The following is a 16,875-nucleotide window of genomic DNA, read 5'->3' on the forward strand; positions in this document are numbered from 1 at the left end:
CTCAAAAACGAAAAAAGAAATGTTTACAGCATACTCAGGATGTCAAAAGTGAGGTCGACTTAACGAGCAACACAGGCCGTAGGACCCATCTTGTAAACCGTTAGAGATAGAACAAAACTTTAATCCTAAAAATATTCCTTATAAAAAAATAACCAACTTTTGTTCGAAACATTTTTTCGTAAACATCACTGTTTACTCGTGAGGGCGCAAATTAGGCGTAAATTGTATAGTATGTATTGTATGGGAATATCAGTTATGTATGTGTGTAATGAACACTGTCTATGCATGGTATTTCAACAATTAACTCAGTCAATTGGTTGTTTTCACTTGTTTAGACTTAAACTAGAACTTCACTAAACTTCAAGGCCAGTGGTACGCAAGTCTTAACTTTTCGCGACTCAAAACGGACATTGAGAAAAACCATATTTTTATTGTTTTGATATTAAGTAGATTTGCCTACCCACAAAATTGTTTCTGCGATCCAAAAATCGGTGTCAATAAAGAATTTTTCGCTTCGGAGTTCTAAATTGTAAAATGGAAGCGGAACAACGTGCCCCATTTTCTCCTTAGCTATAGTTTTATCATCTCTGGGTCGTTTAATGAATGGATTCTTTGACTCAAAGCAGTGCAATTCCACTATTGCTACATAATACGATATTAACACATTATAGACACTATATGATAAAACATTTTGCCACACGCGATTTTGTACCGGTTGCTTTTGACAACGTATAAATTAGAATCGATCACAAATCATTTTAGTTTCATCTGTTGTATTTATAAAATATAACGGACGATATCCTTGATGTCCTTCATATTTTTAAAATATTATACTTCTATTAAAGTGATAATTAATATTAATATTGAAATAGGTGTCATCAAAAATTAAAAAGTTTAATGTTTCGTAAATTTGCGATAAAAAACTAACCGATATACAGAAAGTGTCAGTTAGCTTTAATGATTATAGTCTAAAAGATCTTCAATACAAAAGTGGAACGTATAATTTTTGGTCTTCGCAACCCCCTTCCCTCCTACCTTTAATTTTCAGGATTCAAAACCATTTTTCCCTTTAAGGGGTCATTTAAGTGCTTAAATACTGGTTTTATTCTACTTTGTCAAGCAAGAAAATAAAAGAGTTAAAACTAAACATTTCTATTTTGAAGACCTAAAGCTTTCCTAAATCTCCCCACTCTCTCATCTTCCGAAATCGGATATTTCATATCTTAAAAACTGCATTTTGGATTGGAGACAAAATTTTTATTATTAATTTTTGTGTTTTAAAAATATTCTGTTTGTTGGCCCATGCTCCATCACTGAGGTGATAATAGTTATATTTCTGTTACATTCTGTACGTAAATAATAAGAATTTTTTAATGACTTGAACAATATATTATTTATTTATTTATTTTTTTTTTCGAGTTGCGAATAAAAGAACACATCATCACACTTGTACACAATAAAAATAATTGAAAAAGTAAGACGTTAGTGGAAGCATCACCGAATGAATCATTCTTATCTTCCGGTATTGTCAACATCTTTAAAAAATATTAACCACATTTTTCATTCATATTTTGACAAGTTGAAATGTGTTCTACTACTCTTATTATTTTTTTTTTTTTAAGAATATTTTTATATTCGAAGAAGGAGTTTCTTTAAGTCGTTGTCATATTTTTATTCCTTGTTAGCAATCTCTGCAGTTAGCTCATTCATATGATATAAACATGTTTCCTCATCAGTTGATGGCTAGAGCTTCGTTGTTGGTTGCTGTATTTAATATTGTCCTAGAGTATGGTGTTTCTTGTTGTACGTTGGGAAAAGTATAAAACTTTTTTAATCCTTCTATGTCGCCGTCTGATAATCATAAAGTAATTTTACTTAAAAAAACTTTTTTTATTTTCTTTTATCTATAAGTGTGGGCGTATACAGGGTTATTCACCGTAATTAATTCTGTATAAATAAATTGAACAGTGAAGTGATACTTGTTCGTTATAACATTTAAGGGAAATATAAATCAGTATTAATATGTAAGCTAAACAAGTGAAAACAAACAATTGACTGAGTTAATTGTTGAAATACCATGCATAGGCAGTGTTGATTTGTCTATCACATTAAACATACATACATGTCACACATACTCAACTGATATCCCATATAATACAAATTATACAATTTTCGCCTAATTTGCGCCTTCACGGGTAAATAGTGATGTTTACGAAAAAATGTTTCAAAAAAAAGTTGTTAATTTTTTGATAAGGAAGATTTTTTACATTTAAACTTTTGATCTATCTCTAACGGTTTACAAGATGGTTTCTACGGACCCATAGCTCAAGACCCAATTGACCTATGTTGCTCATTTACTTGATCTCGCTATTTACGTTTTGAGTACGCTGTAAAAATTTCAGCTTGATATCTTTTTTCGTTTTTGAGTTATCGTGTTGGCAGACAGACGGGCAGATGAACAGACGGACAGACAACCGAAAATAAACTAATTAGTTGATTTTATAAAGACCTATACCAAAATTATGTTCGTAGCATCAATATTTTTAAGCGTTATAAACTTGGGATTAAGCTTAGTATACATTGCATATTACACATATGCATGGTATAAAAAGAACGTGTATATTTTTGTAAAACTATATTTATTTGCTTTTATACTTAATAAATCTAAGTAAATAATAATAATAAGTAATACTAGAAACTTATCATCAAATTTAAAGATGCAGGTTCCATAGGGCCATTTTGAAAATATCAAAATTAATAATTCAGTAATGAATCAAAAATACAAATTTTTTCTAAAAAGCTAATAATGAAAAAACTTTTTAAATAATTTAATTCTTAAAAGCTTACTTCAGACACTCGTGTTGATAGCCTTAGCAGCTAAACAAAAAAAAAAAAAAAAAAAAAAAAAAAAAAAAAAAAAAAAAAAATTCTTAAAAATCAATCGGAAAATATATTAAAATTGAATCGTAAATTGAAATGAATAGGACTATTTTAAAACATTTATAAAAAAATTTTCACTTCCCAAGGTACCTATACAATGCCTTTGAAAACGCTTCCGAGCTATCATCTGAATACCTTTGGTACTTGATGTAGATTTATTTCGTGAACTAAACAATATTAACAATTTAGATAAAACATTGTAATTCTTAATTAAAGATTTTAGAAGTAATTTTCACAAAGCAAGAAAAGTTTTGTTAAACAAATAACTAAATAAAAAATTCCATTAAAAAAATTACAAATGCAATAGTAAATTTTCAAATGTAATTCAATTATTTATTTATACTTATATTTTTTCTTACTTAGTATATTGTAGAGAGAAACCTATTTACTATATCTAGTAAAATACAGAAGTGCATTAGTAATTGTATTTTGTTTAAGTATACAGGGTGTTCTGTTATTGACTACAGAATGTCTAACTCTCGTAATTAGCTGATCAAGACGAACGCAAAAGCTCCTTACCAAATTTCGATCTGAAGCCTAATTTGCGAAATATGGTTATGGTTATGGTAAAAATCAAAAACAAAATGGACGAAATCAAAAAATTTAATCCTTCACAATGTCAGCAAACTTGGAAGGCATACACTCTCTTATATGGAAGGGGCAATTAAAAACTATACAATTTAATTGGACAATAAAAATCCAATACAATTGCAATTTGTTATCTTTATTTTTCGCATTTTATTATTTACCTACTTGTGTCTCCCTTGTTGTTCGATTACTATTTATTTGATACTATTTCCGAGAATTGAAGTTTTTTCAAGTGATAAACTATCAATAACTTGAAAACGGTGAAGTTTACAAGAAAAACACATGGGACCTTCTTAACGTGAAATGACTAAAGAAACGAATGGTAGCTTTGGTAACTTGGCTCAGAAAATTTACACTTGCTTTTTTCTGTGGAGAGGGGAGGGGGTAAAAAATTGGACTAGTACAAATTCTCGTAACATCCGGAATATTAATCTATAAGCTTTCCTGAACAACAATAAATTGTCATTTTGTTAACTCTAATACTGGCTCCTGGTACATTAAGAGAGGTGTGTCTTTACAAATACTTTTCATATTCTCGGAAATAGTAACAAATAAATAGTAATCGAACAACAAGTAAATAATTAAATCTGAAAAAAAAAGATAACAAATTGCTAATGTATTGGATTTGTATTGTTCAATTAAATTTTATAGTTTTTAAATGTCCTGTCCATATAAGATAGTGTATGCCTACCAGGTTTATTGAGATTGTGAATGGTTAAATTTTTTGATTCCTCCCACTTTGGATTTGTTTTGTACCATACCCATATCTCGCAAATTAGGCCTCAGATCGAAATTTGATAAAGAGATTTAGACTTATTACGAGAGTGAGGCGTTCTGCAGTCAATAACAGAACACTCTGTATCAGAAACTACCATTTAAATCAAGTAATGTTTGTAGTAAGTAGTAAAAATAAATATTGGTTTGGTAACTCAAAAATAAAAATTACAAAAGTAGAAACTTATATTATTATTACTTAAACATGCACGTATTTATCTTGAATATTCTACAGCTAGTGTAAGATGTATTTCACATTTCGGCAGTTAGACGAGGTTAAATTCTTACTGTGACTTGGTCACCTGTAAGAATTTTTAAGCCTAAACTTAATCTCTAATACCTATGCACCTGATAATAATACAAATCTTTCCAGATTAATTTTCAGGGCTTAAAGGTCATTATATCTAAAATAAATAAATATTCACAAGCAATTAGTCTTAGAGACAAGAAAAGCATTACAAGCATTTGACAATGGTCGTAGTAACAAAGTCATCAATCCCACAGTTTTTCATATTTAGTCCGGTGGTAATTCACATAAAATCTTTGTCGAGTTTTAGATATTGCTTAATTTTTCTGTAGCTCGAGAGTATTTGGACTGTGCCGATAATACTTACATCTTTGCTGGGCTTCCCTCGATATAATTTCAACTGTACTAGTCTTAATATAGTGGTCAAAACAGCATATGAAAATTTCATGAGGAAATTAAAGCACAGTTCGGACCCTATGACTCGCAGTATATACTCAAAACTTATGTTATTATTAAATCGCGATAGAGAATTTGTTTACTGCTGGAGCAACTGCAACCGGGGAAGTTTGTACCAATTGCTACCTGTGTAGCCGGAAAGTAAACAAAAATTGGACAACTGCTATATCACTGACTAGGATCAGGAAACAAACACTTCATCATAAGGGTAAATAATTTAATAAGGGATCAAGAAACAGTAGGGATGAAAAAGAAAGTAAAATAAAGCATTAGTAACGATCTTATATATGTTTAGCAATAAAAGTCGAGGCAATACGTTTAAGAGTTAGTTCAGGATGCTAAACTCTTTTTATTTCGGGAACTCTGTCTTGTTTTAAGCTTCTTTAAGCAATATTGCATTAAATAGTCATTTGACTATTTAATGTAAGTAATTAATTAAGTATTAATTAAGCAATATTGCATTAATTAATACTACAGATACTAGTAGAGCTATGCACATGACCAAAGTTTGTGCGAAGATCTGCTGAAGTGGCTGATTGAGAATGAACATGTAATATTTTTCGTTGCACTGTTTGACAAATAACCAATACACACTTAGTTGGATAAGTGAATTAAGCGCATATTTCAATGTTCCATGTTTTTATAACGTACTAAAAAGTATAAAATAATAAGTAGCTATTATAATATTTTTAACACTACACTCTTTCTAGTTATGTATAGCATGCATCCCATGTTTTTCGTTTCCAATCTACAAGCAACTATTCTAAGGGCTATTTATTATTTTATACTTTTTTTTCTGCTTTTTAAGATTATATGAATGCATTGTCAACCACTTCTTAGTTATGATTCAAATTTCAAGTCGCTAACGGGAAGTCAGTTTAAAATCATTTACAAAATTACACCGGGACATACATTAAGTTAATAAAACATATTAAAAAATAAAAATCATTCATTCCTGCAGTTGTGTTGCCGATATTAATTTAGAAAATGTCATTTCAATGCATTGCATACATCCTAATACTTCTTAAAAATGTTGTTCATACTTTATAAACTAACTTAAGTAATTAAGTTATCAAAAGATTGAAAAATCAATTGAAAATCTGACCGTTGCTTTATCAACGAGTTTTTGTTCTCGATTAAAATACTACTAAAGTCGATAAAAATAATAGGAATAAAAAGCAACAAGCCTGGTTTTATTTATCATTCTGTGTAATATAAGAAGTTTGTATATTCTTATAAGATTTTGTACTAATACTGCAAATGATAATGGGTATCAAATAATAATATATTGTGTACAAAAAGGAATTACGGATAGGATTTCAAATATAGTTGATACCTTTGATATAACGATATATTTTTAGGCAACACTTTTATATATACACGAAATTCATTATCAAAAGGTCAAACGTTCAAATAATAATTCGATCGAAATACAAGAAGATATTCTTAAAGTAAGTGTATTATGACAAAATTTTAATAATCAATATATAAGAATATCAGTAGCGTGGACAAAGATTTTAGACAGGGTAAGCAGAAATTTTTAAAAAGGTACTATATAATCAAAAATACTGCACGTTGGTTTTGGTTTATCGAGTAAATAGTATCGCACCTATGCGATACCTATAACATAGGGGATTTGTAACCATAAATATCCATAGATTGGTTGATTTTATAGACTTTAAAGATTAGAATTAAAAAATAGCAGTAAAAATATGGTGGTGTGAGTATACGGATTTTTTCCAAAGGTGCAATACTTAAGGGAAGCTTCTATGTATTTTTTAGATTTCAAATACTTAGCGGACAAGGGAAAAAAACAAACGATTGCTGTGTTTGCAACCTGTCAGCCAATAATATGAATCAGATTATTTTTTGTTGAATTCACGATTGACTTTTACCTTTAGTTTGTATTAATTGCAAATACGGTGTACAACGATCTTTCACTATCATTTGTTTTTTGTCACTGAAAGATAGTTTTAAAAACGCATAATTTTTTTTTCTATACACACAAAATGTGAACAAGTTTGGTAGCGAATATTATTTTTTTCTATTATCAACGTTAAAAACTTAAACATCTGATAATATAATCACAAGCAAACCAAAATTATCAATATTCGACTCGACTCGACTCAGTATAAAAACAGTATAAAAGATGAATTGATCAATCAAACTTGTAGTGTATGTGTATTTAAACGAATAAGAAACGAAGCTACTTCGGTAAATGTCGTAATTTGTCGTGTTGTGAAAGACAATGTCTTTTTATTTGTTGGTATGTGTGTCATTTTTTTATATTTATACGAACGCACACTCCTATGACTAATAGTGGTCACTATGTGGTCACACATAATATTTAGGCACTAATAGTTGGAGGCACTCAGTAGCGTAATGCGAAGTTACTTAAAATTCATTGAACAAGCTGGCATAATCTGTATGCCGTATAGAATAGATGATACCCGTTAAGATATTGTGTGTATTGTAGATAAATAATATTAGATATCAGAACAAGATTATACATATTTGTCTGAATTATGTAGGGTAGGCAGTGTCTTTCTGTCTATATGTAATGCACGCCACTGAAGAAAATCTATTTTTGATCAGTCTCATCTTTGCCTATTTCTTATAAATCCAGAAAGATTCAAATAAATTTCTAAAGTCTTTAAGTGAAATCCAACGCAGATTACTTTTACATAATAGTTACAAGCTTTACATACCAAATAGTTACATAAAAGCATTGAAGATTTACCATCAATCACTAGAAACTTAGAGACAATTCTCTTACCATAAGTTTACAGAATAAAATGTACACATTGAACATTGGGAGCATTTCAAAGATAACTTTCAATAAAAAATTGGCGCCACTTTTTTTAAACTAGATATAATTTGTAATAAGTTGCGGAAAAAGTGTGAGGAAAGTTTCCTCAAGAAACATTTTCTCCTGCAATATACATTTTCAATTGTCATCACCAAAAGCTAAAAAAAATCCAAATCGTTTCATCCGCTTAGGCGCTACGATGTCACAGACAGACAGACAGACACAACAGATATTGGTAAAACTTATACCACCCCTTTTTTTTTTAAACGAGACTAATTCTAATTTTGATATTGTTTTGGCATTTTGGCTTTATAATAGGAAGGTGTATAGGTGTGTATCAAACGATGCGAGTTTACAATTTCTTTATTAAAAAAAACTGAAATTATATGTTCTCTATAGAATAACATAAATTTCCATAAATTTATCCTTAGTATACAAAAAGAGTAACAAAAATGTATTATCAGCAGAATGGTATCTATATATTTGTCGTGATGCGAAGGTCAATAGCCAATAACTATCACAATTGGTAATAATCAAAAAAAATAAAATAAAACAGCTGTCTTAACCAGGAGTAATATTCCAAGAAATTGTGAATGCATTACCAATGAGTATATTGAAAATGAGAAGCTCGTTCGACATAAACGAGTATGTTTCTGATATCGATGACATTTTTATAAATTCAACATAAATTGTGTGTTATTTTATACATTAAATGTCACATAAATGTGTATAACTTGGAATGTTGCAGTGTATGTCCTTTGATCGCATCGGGTACATTTGGATCGTAAAATCTGTTGTAATATGGCTGAATAATACAGTAACCTTGTCGTTTGAAAGTACGGGGTAGTCTACATCAAATCCGGTTCTGATTTTTTGCAGACTTGTTTATGATGTTGGTCTAATGAATAATCCAACCATTTGTGACCTCGAGCGCGGAACGCATCTTTGTCAAAAATCGACAAATCCGTGAATTTGGATTTTGGAGATTATAAACCTTCGTTCGTCGCTCGAGGTCACAAACTTGGATTATTTATTGGGAAAACATCATAAAGATGTCTACTAAACATCAGAACTACCGGATTTGACACTAGCTCTGTATAAAGTTGATATATAAAGTTACTTCGATTATTTTGAAAGGCTTTATCTCGGAAAGTATTGGGTCTACAGAGTTCAATCTTGTCTCATATTGTAGCAAATTTAGCCTACTTTAAAACATTCTGAAAGGTTTTTATCAAAAAACTAATCCTTTAGTGTTATCATCGACAAAATCAAAAATTTTCACGGATTTTTCGATTATTGACAGAGTTGCGTTCGGTGCTTGAGGGCACAGACTTGGATTATTAATTGGAATAACATCATAAACAACTCTGCGAAAAATCAGAACTACCGGATTTGACGCAGACTGTAATGTATAAAGTTACTGTAATAAAAGGTGAGTTATGAAATCTTTATTATTACTTTGAATTTTAGACTTTTGCAATTGGTACGCTAAACGTCTACAAAGTCTTGAATACCAAAGTATTTCAATTAGATAGACTTTAAATACTCGTATTGAGATTTTAGAAACTATTTTCATAAAAAAGGATGACAAAGAGAAGTGACATAAAACGTAACGTCAGCCGTGAACAAAATTATTGATGCACTAAAAATTTTGTACCAAGATGAGGTAGTACAAAAAATATTACATATGAAAATTTAAGATACATTAATTTATCACTTTTCGATAATTGTGAGGTATTCTCTTATTTTTTAAAAGTGAACAGCATATAAATGTCTATGAAAGCGTTATATTGTATATTTTAACCAGATTGTAAACTAACTAATAAAATTATATATTTGACTTCCAAAAAAAGTGCAAAAACCATCCCCAGACAAACTCGACCCAGACCAACATAACGCAATGATTTTAAAAGGTGTTGAGCTAGCGCTAGTTGGAGTGATTTTTTGTAACCAGTTTACAATCTTTCAAAAAATTCAATATTAGGCTGACATATACATAACAAGATTTTAAAAGATATTTTAAATGAAAAATTGGTATTAGATTTTAATGTACCAATAACAATAATCATTTAATATATTCAATTTTTATTAGACTTTTACTTTATGTAAGTACCATTTTCAAATTGTCGATTTAATTTATTGAAGTAGTAAATATGAAGTTTTAATATTTTATTATTATTTTTTCTATAATTTAGTAAATATTTTTAATAAAATTTTTATTAAATTATAATAAATATCGAATAAAATTTTTTCATAAAATTAGAGTTGAGACACAAACCATTTGCTAAAATAAATACTTTAAATTTATTACCCACTTTCTCAATTGCTCGAATATGTGTATTGGAACTATAAGATACTTTTCAGAAAAAGAAAATAAGTAAATAACACAGATATATTTATGAAAACGAATTCACATTGTCTTATTTTTCCTTTAGATAATACACTCAAGGCTCAATTGTTCGTTTATTGCTGTTTGTTTACGAATTATTCTAACCAAATTGGATAAAGGCTATTTCTTCATGATTTTATGATTTCATCAGGTTTGCAGAAATATTGGTGTTGATGGTGTTGATGGAAACATCCAATTGAATCGAAAACATCCAATTGAATATTAAATGGCCTATATAAATAATTAATAATAACTACATAGGTATCTGAAATAAAGTTTCAAATATCAAGATAATTCCGAATGACAAGACAAATTTAAAAAAATTAGAAATACTTATTTTAACTACAAGTAGTTATCATCAGCATGAATTATCTAATCGTAACTATTTTACTGAAACATATTTTACTCGCCGCTTATTTGGTGACTGTGAATAAAATGAAACGTGGCAGGACCAAATAATCTAAGATGCCTGTACAAAAACATTTAACAAAAAGAAAACCGACTTCAAAAAAAAAAATTATTTCAAAACAAATTAATATGATCTAAAAAGTAAAACATAACGATAATATAGTGTAGTTACAATTATTATTATTTTTGCAGTCGATTTCAGCCAAGAAAATAAAATGTAATAGAACAGTTTGCTCCATTAGCTTGGCTGACACCGACTCCAAAAATATCAATAATTATAAATACATTAGATTATCGTTATTTTTTACTCTTTAGTGTATATTAATTTGTCTTGAATTGTTTTTTTTTTTTTTTTTTTTTTAAATCAACACACTTTTTATAGTTTTGGAAAAAATGGACACCACGATTTTTTCCTTATTTGCGCCATCACGGATAAACAGTGATGTTTACGAAATGATGATTCAAATAAAAGTCGTTAAATTTTTTTTAAAGGAAAACTTTTACATTTAATCTTTTGTGCTATATCTAACGGTTACGTCTATTACACTTACACTGTTACCGCAGTAGGTATTAGTGATACAAAAGGAAAACCAAATCACAACGATGCGCACGTCCTACGTGGAAAATATCTCTGGCCGACATATAGTATTATTTTATTAAAATTTTACAAATGCAAGACAAATGCATTTTACATAGAAATAAAAATTGTGTCAAAACAAGAAATTGTTTGTAAAAATTAAATTAAAATGAAATGAAATCTCAACAAAGATACACGGATTTTTATTTAAAAATCGCAAATTTAAAATATAAAAAGAACAGTTTATAAGTAATAATATATAAGTTGATGTAAGTATAAGAAAATGATTTTATACAACACAAAAATATGATTTTTCGTTATGACAGAAAATGATTTTTACTCTATGCATTTCCTGTTTTGCATACAAATGTTCAATTGTTCAACTATAAAGATATTCATTTTCTTCTTTTTTTTTTTGTAGAAAAATGTTATCTGGTTCAGTGGAAAAGCGGAAGGAAAGAATGAATATTCTCTTCTCTTGAACGAAGAAGAAACACACTTCTGTTCTGTTCGTAAAATGCATATCGATGATATTGCATTTTATTGAAAATTATTCGATACACGTTTTTATTTTGTGGGATAGTGATTGGTTTTTCTTGTATTTAATACACTTAGGTACTGACTGAATATTGACAACGGTAAAGCATGTAGATAGATAATAGTGAAATCTTTTGTTTTTATTTTATTTGACTTATGGATCTATAACCTTTTACAATGGAATTTTAGATTTTGTCTTGTTATCGTTGGTCAAAAAATACATTGATGCAATTAGAAGTAGATATTTTTATACAGTATGTAATTCATCGCATCTAAGATGAAGACACACCCATATTTTCATTACTTATAAGAATATCGACTTGAAATTTTGTACAGTTATACAAAGTAATGAGTCCTCTTTTTTAAGATACTTAACCGAAATGAGAACTTTAAACTCAGCCTACTACAAATTGACAAATAGGTCCGATTCTTAACATTTTGCTTAGCGTCAGAGATTATTATACCCATATACCGATTTTCATGACAATTCTTATTTTAAATTTTCTCATTTTTGGTCTTTACTTTATCTTTTCTGACATCTTAGAACCACATTTCATCATCGACACAGGATGATACAGCAAAGAAATTGGATTGTGTCGGGCCTTACAATACCATTGTTGGTGTTGTAAGCAACAAAAATTGCTCAAATATAGAAATCATACTAATTTTAACAGAATAAGAAATAAGGAAGCCTTTTAAAATCAAAATTTTCGACACTGTAAAGTATAACAAAATTTTAATGTCCTATTTTTTAAAATACATTTTTCGTTTTAGATATGAGAATTTTATATGCGAAACACAAATAAATAAAGCTAAGATATTTACTAAAATATGTAGTATTATTTGGCATGAACAAAACCCTACAGAGAAAATTTGTGTAGTTGAACAAAAGAAAAGAACCACGACAGCAAAATATTTTTGATATATTTTTTGGTCTTAAATAACATATTTTTTGATAGTCAGTGGAAAAAAAAAACTTTCCATGCCGTTTGGCTTTCTACCAGTTATTTTTTATCGATGCTAATAAAAATTTATCAAATCTCTAAGATCTGCATCGCACAATGGAAAATAAATTTGGTTTAGTTTTACTATACAGGGATGTGCAATAAGATATTACCTATCGTTTCTGGTTGAACAAAGCAATCCAGATGAGTTTTGGAGACTAAAAAAAAACAGTAGCTTTGTCATTCCAACTACCTTCTTTTTCACTACCAGAGTAAATTGGAGGGGGGTTGTCAAATTTAGTCTGCAACAATAGAAACTTAAAAATTATATACTGTGTGGTAGCATTTTATTGAACAACCCTGTATACTGATCCAAAAAAAATTGTTCTACTGCGTCATTCATAATCATTTCATCAATGTTTAGCGTGAGGTCAAAATATTTTAAAATGAATAATAAAACTGCGAGATTTACTATACGAGTATGTCGAAGCAACCGCTTCTAATCTTTCAAGTTCAATGGCTCAAGAAGAAAATGTATATATCTCTAATTTTTACGTGTAAATCAAAACTTTAAATTAATATCAACAAAATCAGAAATAATATCGAGTTATCATATTTTAGTTCTATACATTTTTATTTTAAATAAAAAAAAAGCGGTTTTAGACATTAATTTAGCATTACATTTTTATTTATTTAAAAATTATTTCAATTAATTTAACGTTTCTTTTCGTGGTAACAGTAAAATTATTTTCTTTAAAAAAAATTGTGGATCAATTTACGCTACTACCCATACCACACACCATACGAAACTATTACTTTTTGTGGATGTGAAGATGATTGATGAATAATAACATTCTTAACTCCAAGGCGGAAATTTGTTTCTTCACGAAGTCTTGACGAAAAGGAGACACATTCAACAAAACATCATCAATATTTTTACGATATAATGGATCTTCTTGGACACAGAAATGCCATTTTTTAAAAGTTAAAAAGCCTAAATAAATGCCAACAATGGTAAATCCACCTGTTCATGATTAACGTTTACAATCCACAAAAATTAACAGTTTAGTCTGGTTTGTTCTTATGATTAAGGTGTAAATGGATCGTGCATTTAAAACTTAAAAGGGCCTCGCTGTTACCTACTTAATTTACATAAAATGATTTTTAAATAAAAACACCATGATACAATAACTAAAACCAAAAATAAAATATTAGTGTCTTATATCGTTTTGTATTTATTTCAACTAAAAATGTATAACTTTTATTCGATCATTCTTTCCTAAGAAATAATCGGCGGATTGTTTGTTTCACTGTTGTAATAGCATAGCTATAATAGCTTAGCCCTACATGAAAATCGAGCATGTAAAACCTTTGTTAATCGTTCGAATTTTACTTAAAATGATAATAAAATTATTTTATTGATTGTTTCGATTTCCAGCTGATTGGACCTTGTACCAAGTGAAAATTTGCGCAGTGTTTATACTACACAATTGCGCTGTGTAAGGATAATGTCAGGTATCGTAAAAAAAACTGTTAAAAAATATATAACTCCTATTTAAAAAATAAAAATAAGTAAATTATCTGCCAGGAGAATAGAGCGTATAATGAATATAAATAAGTTCCTATTTAGTAACCTTGGAATAGTCGATCAATCGCCGTATATCCCATAATAAGATGTGATACACTCAATTTTGGTTTTATTCAATTATTTGAGAAAAAAATATTTGCAGTTATAAGGAAAATAATTGTTTGTACTTACACATTTCTTCACCCAACACCCATGTTTCTGGCCGTGAATTCACTTCCACAAGCACCGTTGGTGTACATACTAATAACACCAATAAATCAGCAACAGATAAATTCACTAAAAATATATTTGTACTGTTTCGCATATCTTTAGTTTTTAATATTACAATGGGTACCATCACATTACCGATAACACCTAAACACATTATAATCACACAAAACACCATTGAAGTGTTACGTATATATGTTGGAAACACTGGATAATAACCACTATTTACTGTACTATTATTAAATGTACCGCCTCCTGTAATAGACGCTCCTGGTGGTATTGATGTTCCATTATTTAAATTAAAATTGAATATATCATCCAATGTCTGTAAATCAATTACACCTGATTCTCCACTCCCCATAGAAGACGTTCCTGAATGTCTTGTGGTAATATTTTGTGCACCTATTGAAGATGCTGCACTTGGCGTATAGAATAAGTATTGTGATGTATTTAGAGCAGTGGTGATAATTGTTGTTGTGGAATTCCATGATGAATCTATTGTTGTGGATATTGTTGTCGCTGGTATTAATGCGGATGCAATTGTTGAAATCATTACTTTTGTATGGATTTCTTTTTCTTTTTTTATATTTAATGTTTATTTATTACTGTTTATATGTTTTTGTTGCCAGTAACATTGTTTTTCAAATCGTTTTGTTTAAAATAGCTTTATTAAATAAAACGTTTTTTGTGATTTGCTCAGAAGAAATTCTAATTGTTTGTCCTGTAAAAAATAAGAAAAATTCATTAAAAACATTTTATTGTTGCTTAGCTTGAAATGGCGACAGCTACTTGAAAATATTCGTTTTCATAACTATACTTATAAAATAATATTGGACAACAAAAAACCATAAAATGTCTAAATTATAGACCAAATTCGTTAGAGGCTTTATGATTGGACACCAGTGGTCGAGCGAGTTAAAGGCGCAATCACCTTTAACTGTTTGACTACAGCCTGGTAGGTTGTGGATCCGAATCTAGGCAGTGGCAGTCTGATCAATTATAGTTAATGGGGCGGTAAATTGATCACACTGTCGTCGCTTGGATAAGTCACATCATAAATTTACTTGTAAATTCGGGTGTAGTTTAAAATAAATAAATATTAAAAATAATGATTTGGGTGGCCTCTATTAAAGATGGATGTCTGAAAAACGTAGGTTAAACCTCATTATTATTATTTATTATTATTATTATTATAATTTTTAATTGGAAACGTCCACTAATCGCTTTCTACCAATCACTCAAAAATAATACCTATTTTTTGTTTATATATACATCTAATATGAATCATTTTTATGATCCAAAAACAAAACAACAAGTGCTTTAATGCTATGTGTACGTACAGCCTCACTCAAAGAAATAAATTCCAATGCTGTTTTTGCAATCCCTTATTTTATTCGTAATAAATTTTTCCATACAATCCAGTAAAAGAAAATAGAAATCTCGGCTTCCTCCTTAAAAGTTTATTTTTACTACGATCCATTAACTTCATCCCTATATACACAACTTAGACAAGTTAAAGATTTGGTTACCTTTGGCCTGATTTTGAGCTTTGGCCTTAAAACTTGGCATCGTTTGAAATAGAAGAGTCCAGATTATTCGGGCATAGAAGAATCGTTGTGAATAATAAGTAAATGTGCTTTTTTTTTATATTTTCGGTTCCTGTCATCAAGTTAGGCCAATAAAGTAAGACCAGTAGTAAGTTATACCAACGACAGTTGTATGTTACAATTGTAAAGAAGAAGATGAATTTGGCCACAACTAATCATATAGCTTGACCATACGTTTATCGAAATTGCAGATTCGACATTCAATGCATTATCAATTTGTCATTGAAGGTTTCGCACCCAAAATAGCTTCTATTAAATTGGAAAATACTTCTAAGTTCAAAGAAAGAGGAATTAAAATAAAACTTCAACCTTCTATAGTCAAAATATAATCGGTTATCTTAGCCTTCCTTGTTGCAACAATAAATTGAAGGACATGAAGTTTTTTTTGAGTGCAAAAGAATTTGAAAAGTTTTCGAAACGGTAACGCCGCTTGAAAGTATACCATAATTAAATTATTCTTACAATTAGAATAATCATGACATGCTCTGATAAACACATAGATTGTTATTATTTTTTTGCTCAGAAGTTTTATTTTATCGTAATTAGTTCATTATAATAGGTATTTAAGAACCATTAAAGGATAGAAGTGAATACTTATCAATCATACATTCAGCCTGTGTAGGTATTATTCATTCGACAATCTATATGCACTATGAATGTGAACTATGTTTTGTGAAATAATTAAGTCAAATCTTCCAGGATCAAATATAACAAAACATGTATACCTATAATATTCATATATAAATATTAAATAACAAATTTAAAGAAACCTCCGACATAAATCATATCTGATATATTCGTTCC

The 16,875-nt window shown here is 29.1% G+C and overlaps 1 protein-coding gene across 1 annotated transcript in view; it reads right to left on the bottom strand.

Moving 5' to 3' along the window:
• Positions 1–15,017, bottom strand: part of LOC123306086 (growth hormone secretagogue receptor type 1) — a 184,988-nt gene extending 169,971 nt beyond the window's left edge. The window contains exon 1 of the mRNA XM_044887963.1: positions 14,429–15,017. Within this exon, the coding sequence (XP_044743898.1) occupies positions 14,429–15,017 (589 nt within the window). The remainder of the gene's footprint in view (positions 1–14,428) is intronic.
• Positions 15,018–16,875: the final 1,858 nt, after the last annotated feature.

The sequence above is a fragment of the Chrysoperla carnea genome, chromosome 1 (assembly GCF_905475395.1).
Source record: "Chrysoperla carnea chromosome 1, inChrCarn1.1, whole genome shotgun sequence".
Taxonomy (NCBI): domain Eukaryota; kingdom Metazoa; phylum Arthropoda; class Insecta; order Neuroptera; family Chrysopidae; genus Chrysoperla; species Chrysoperla carnea.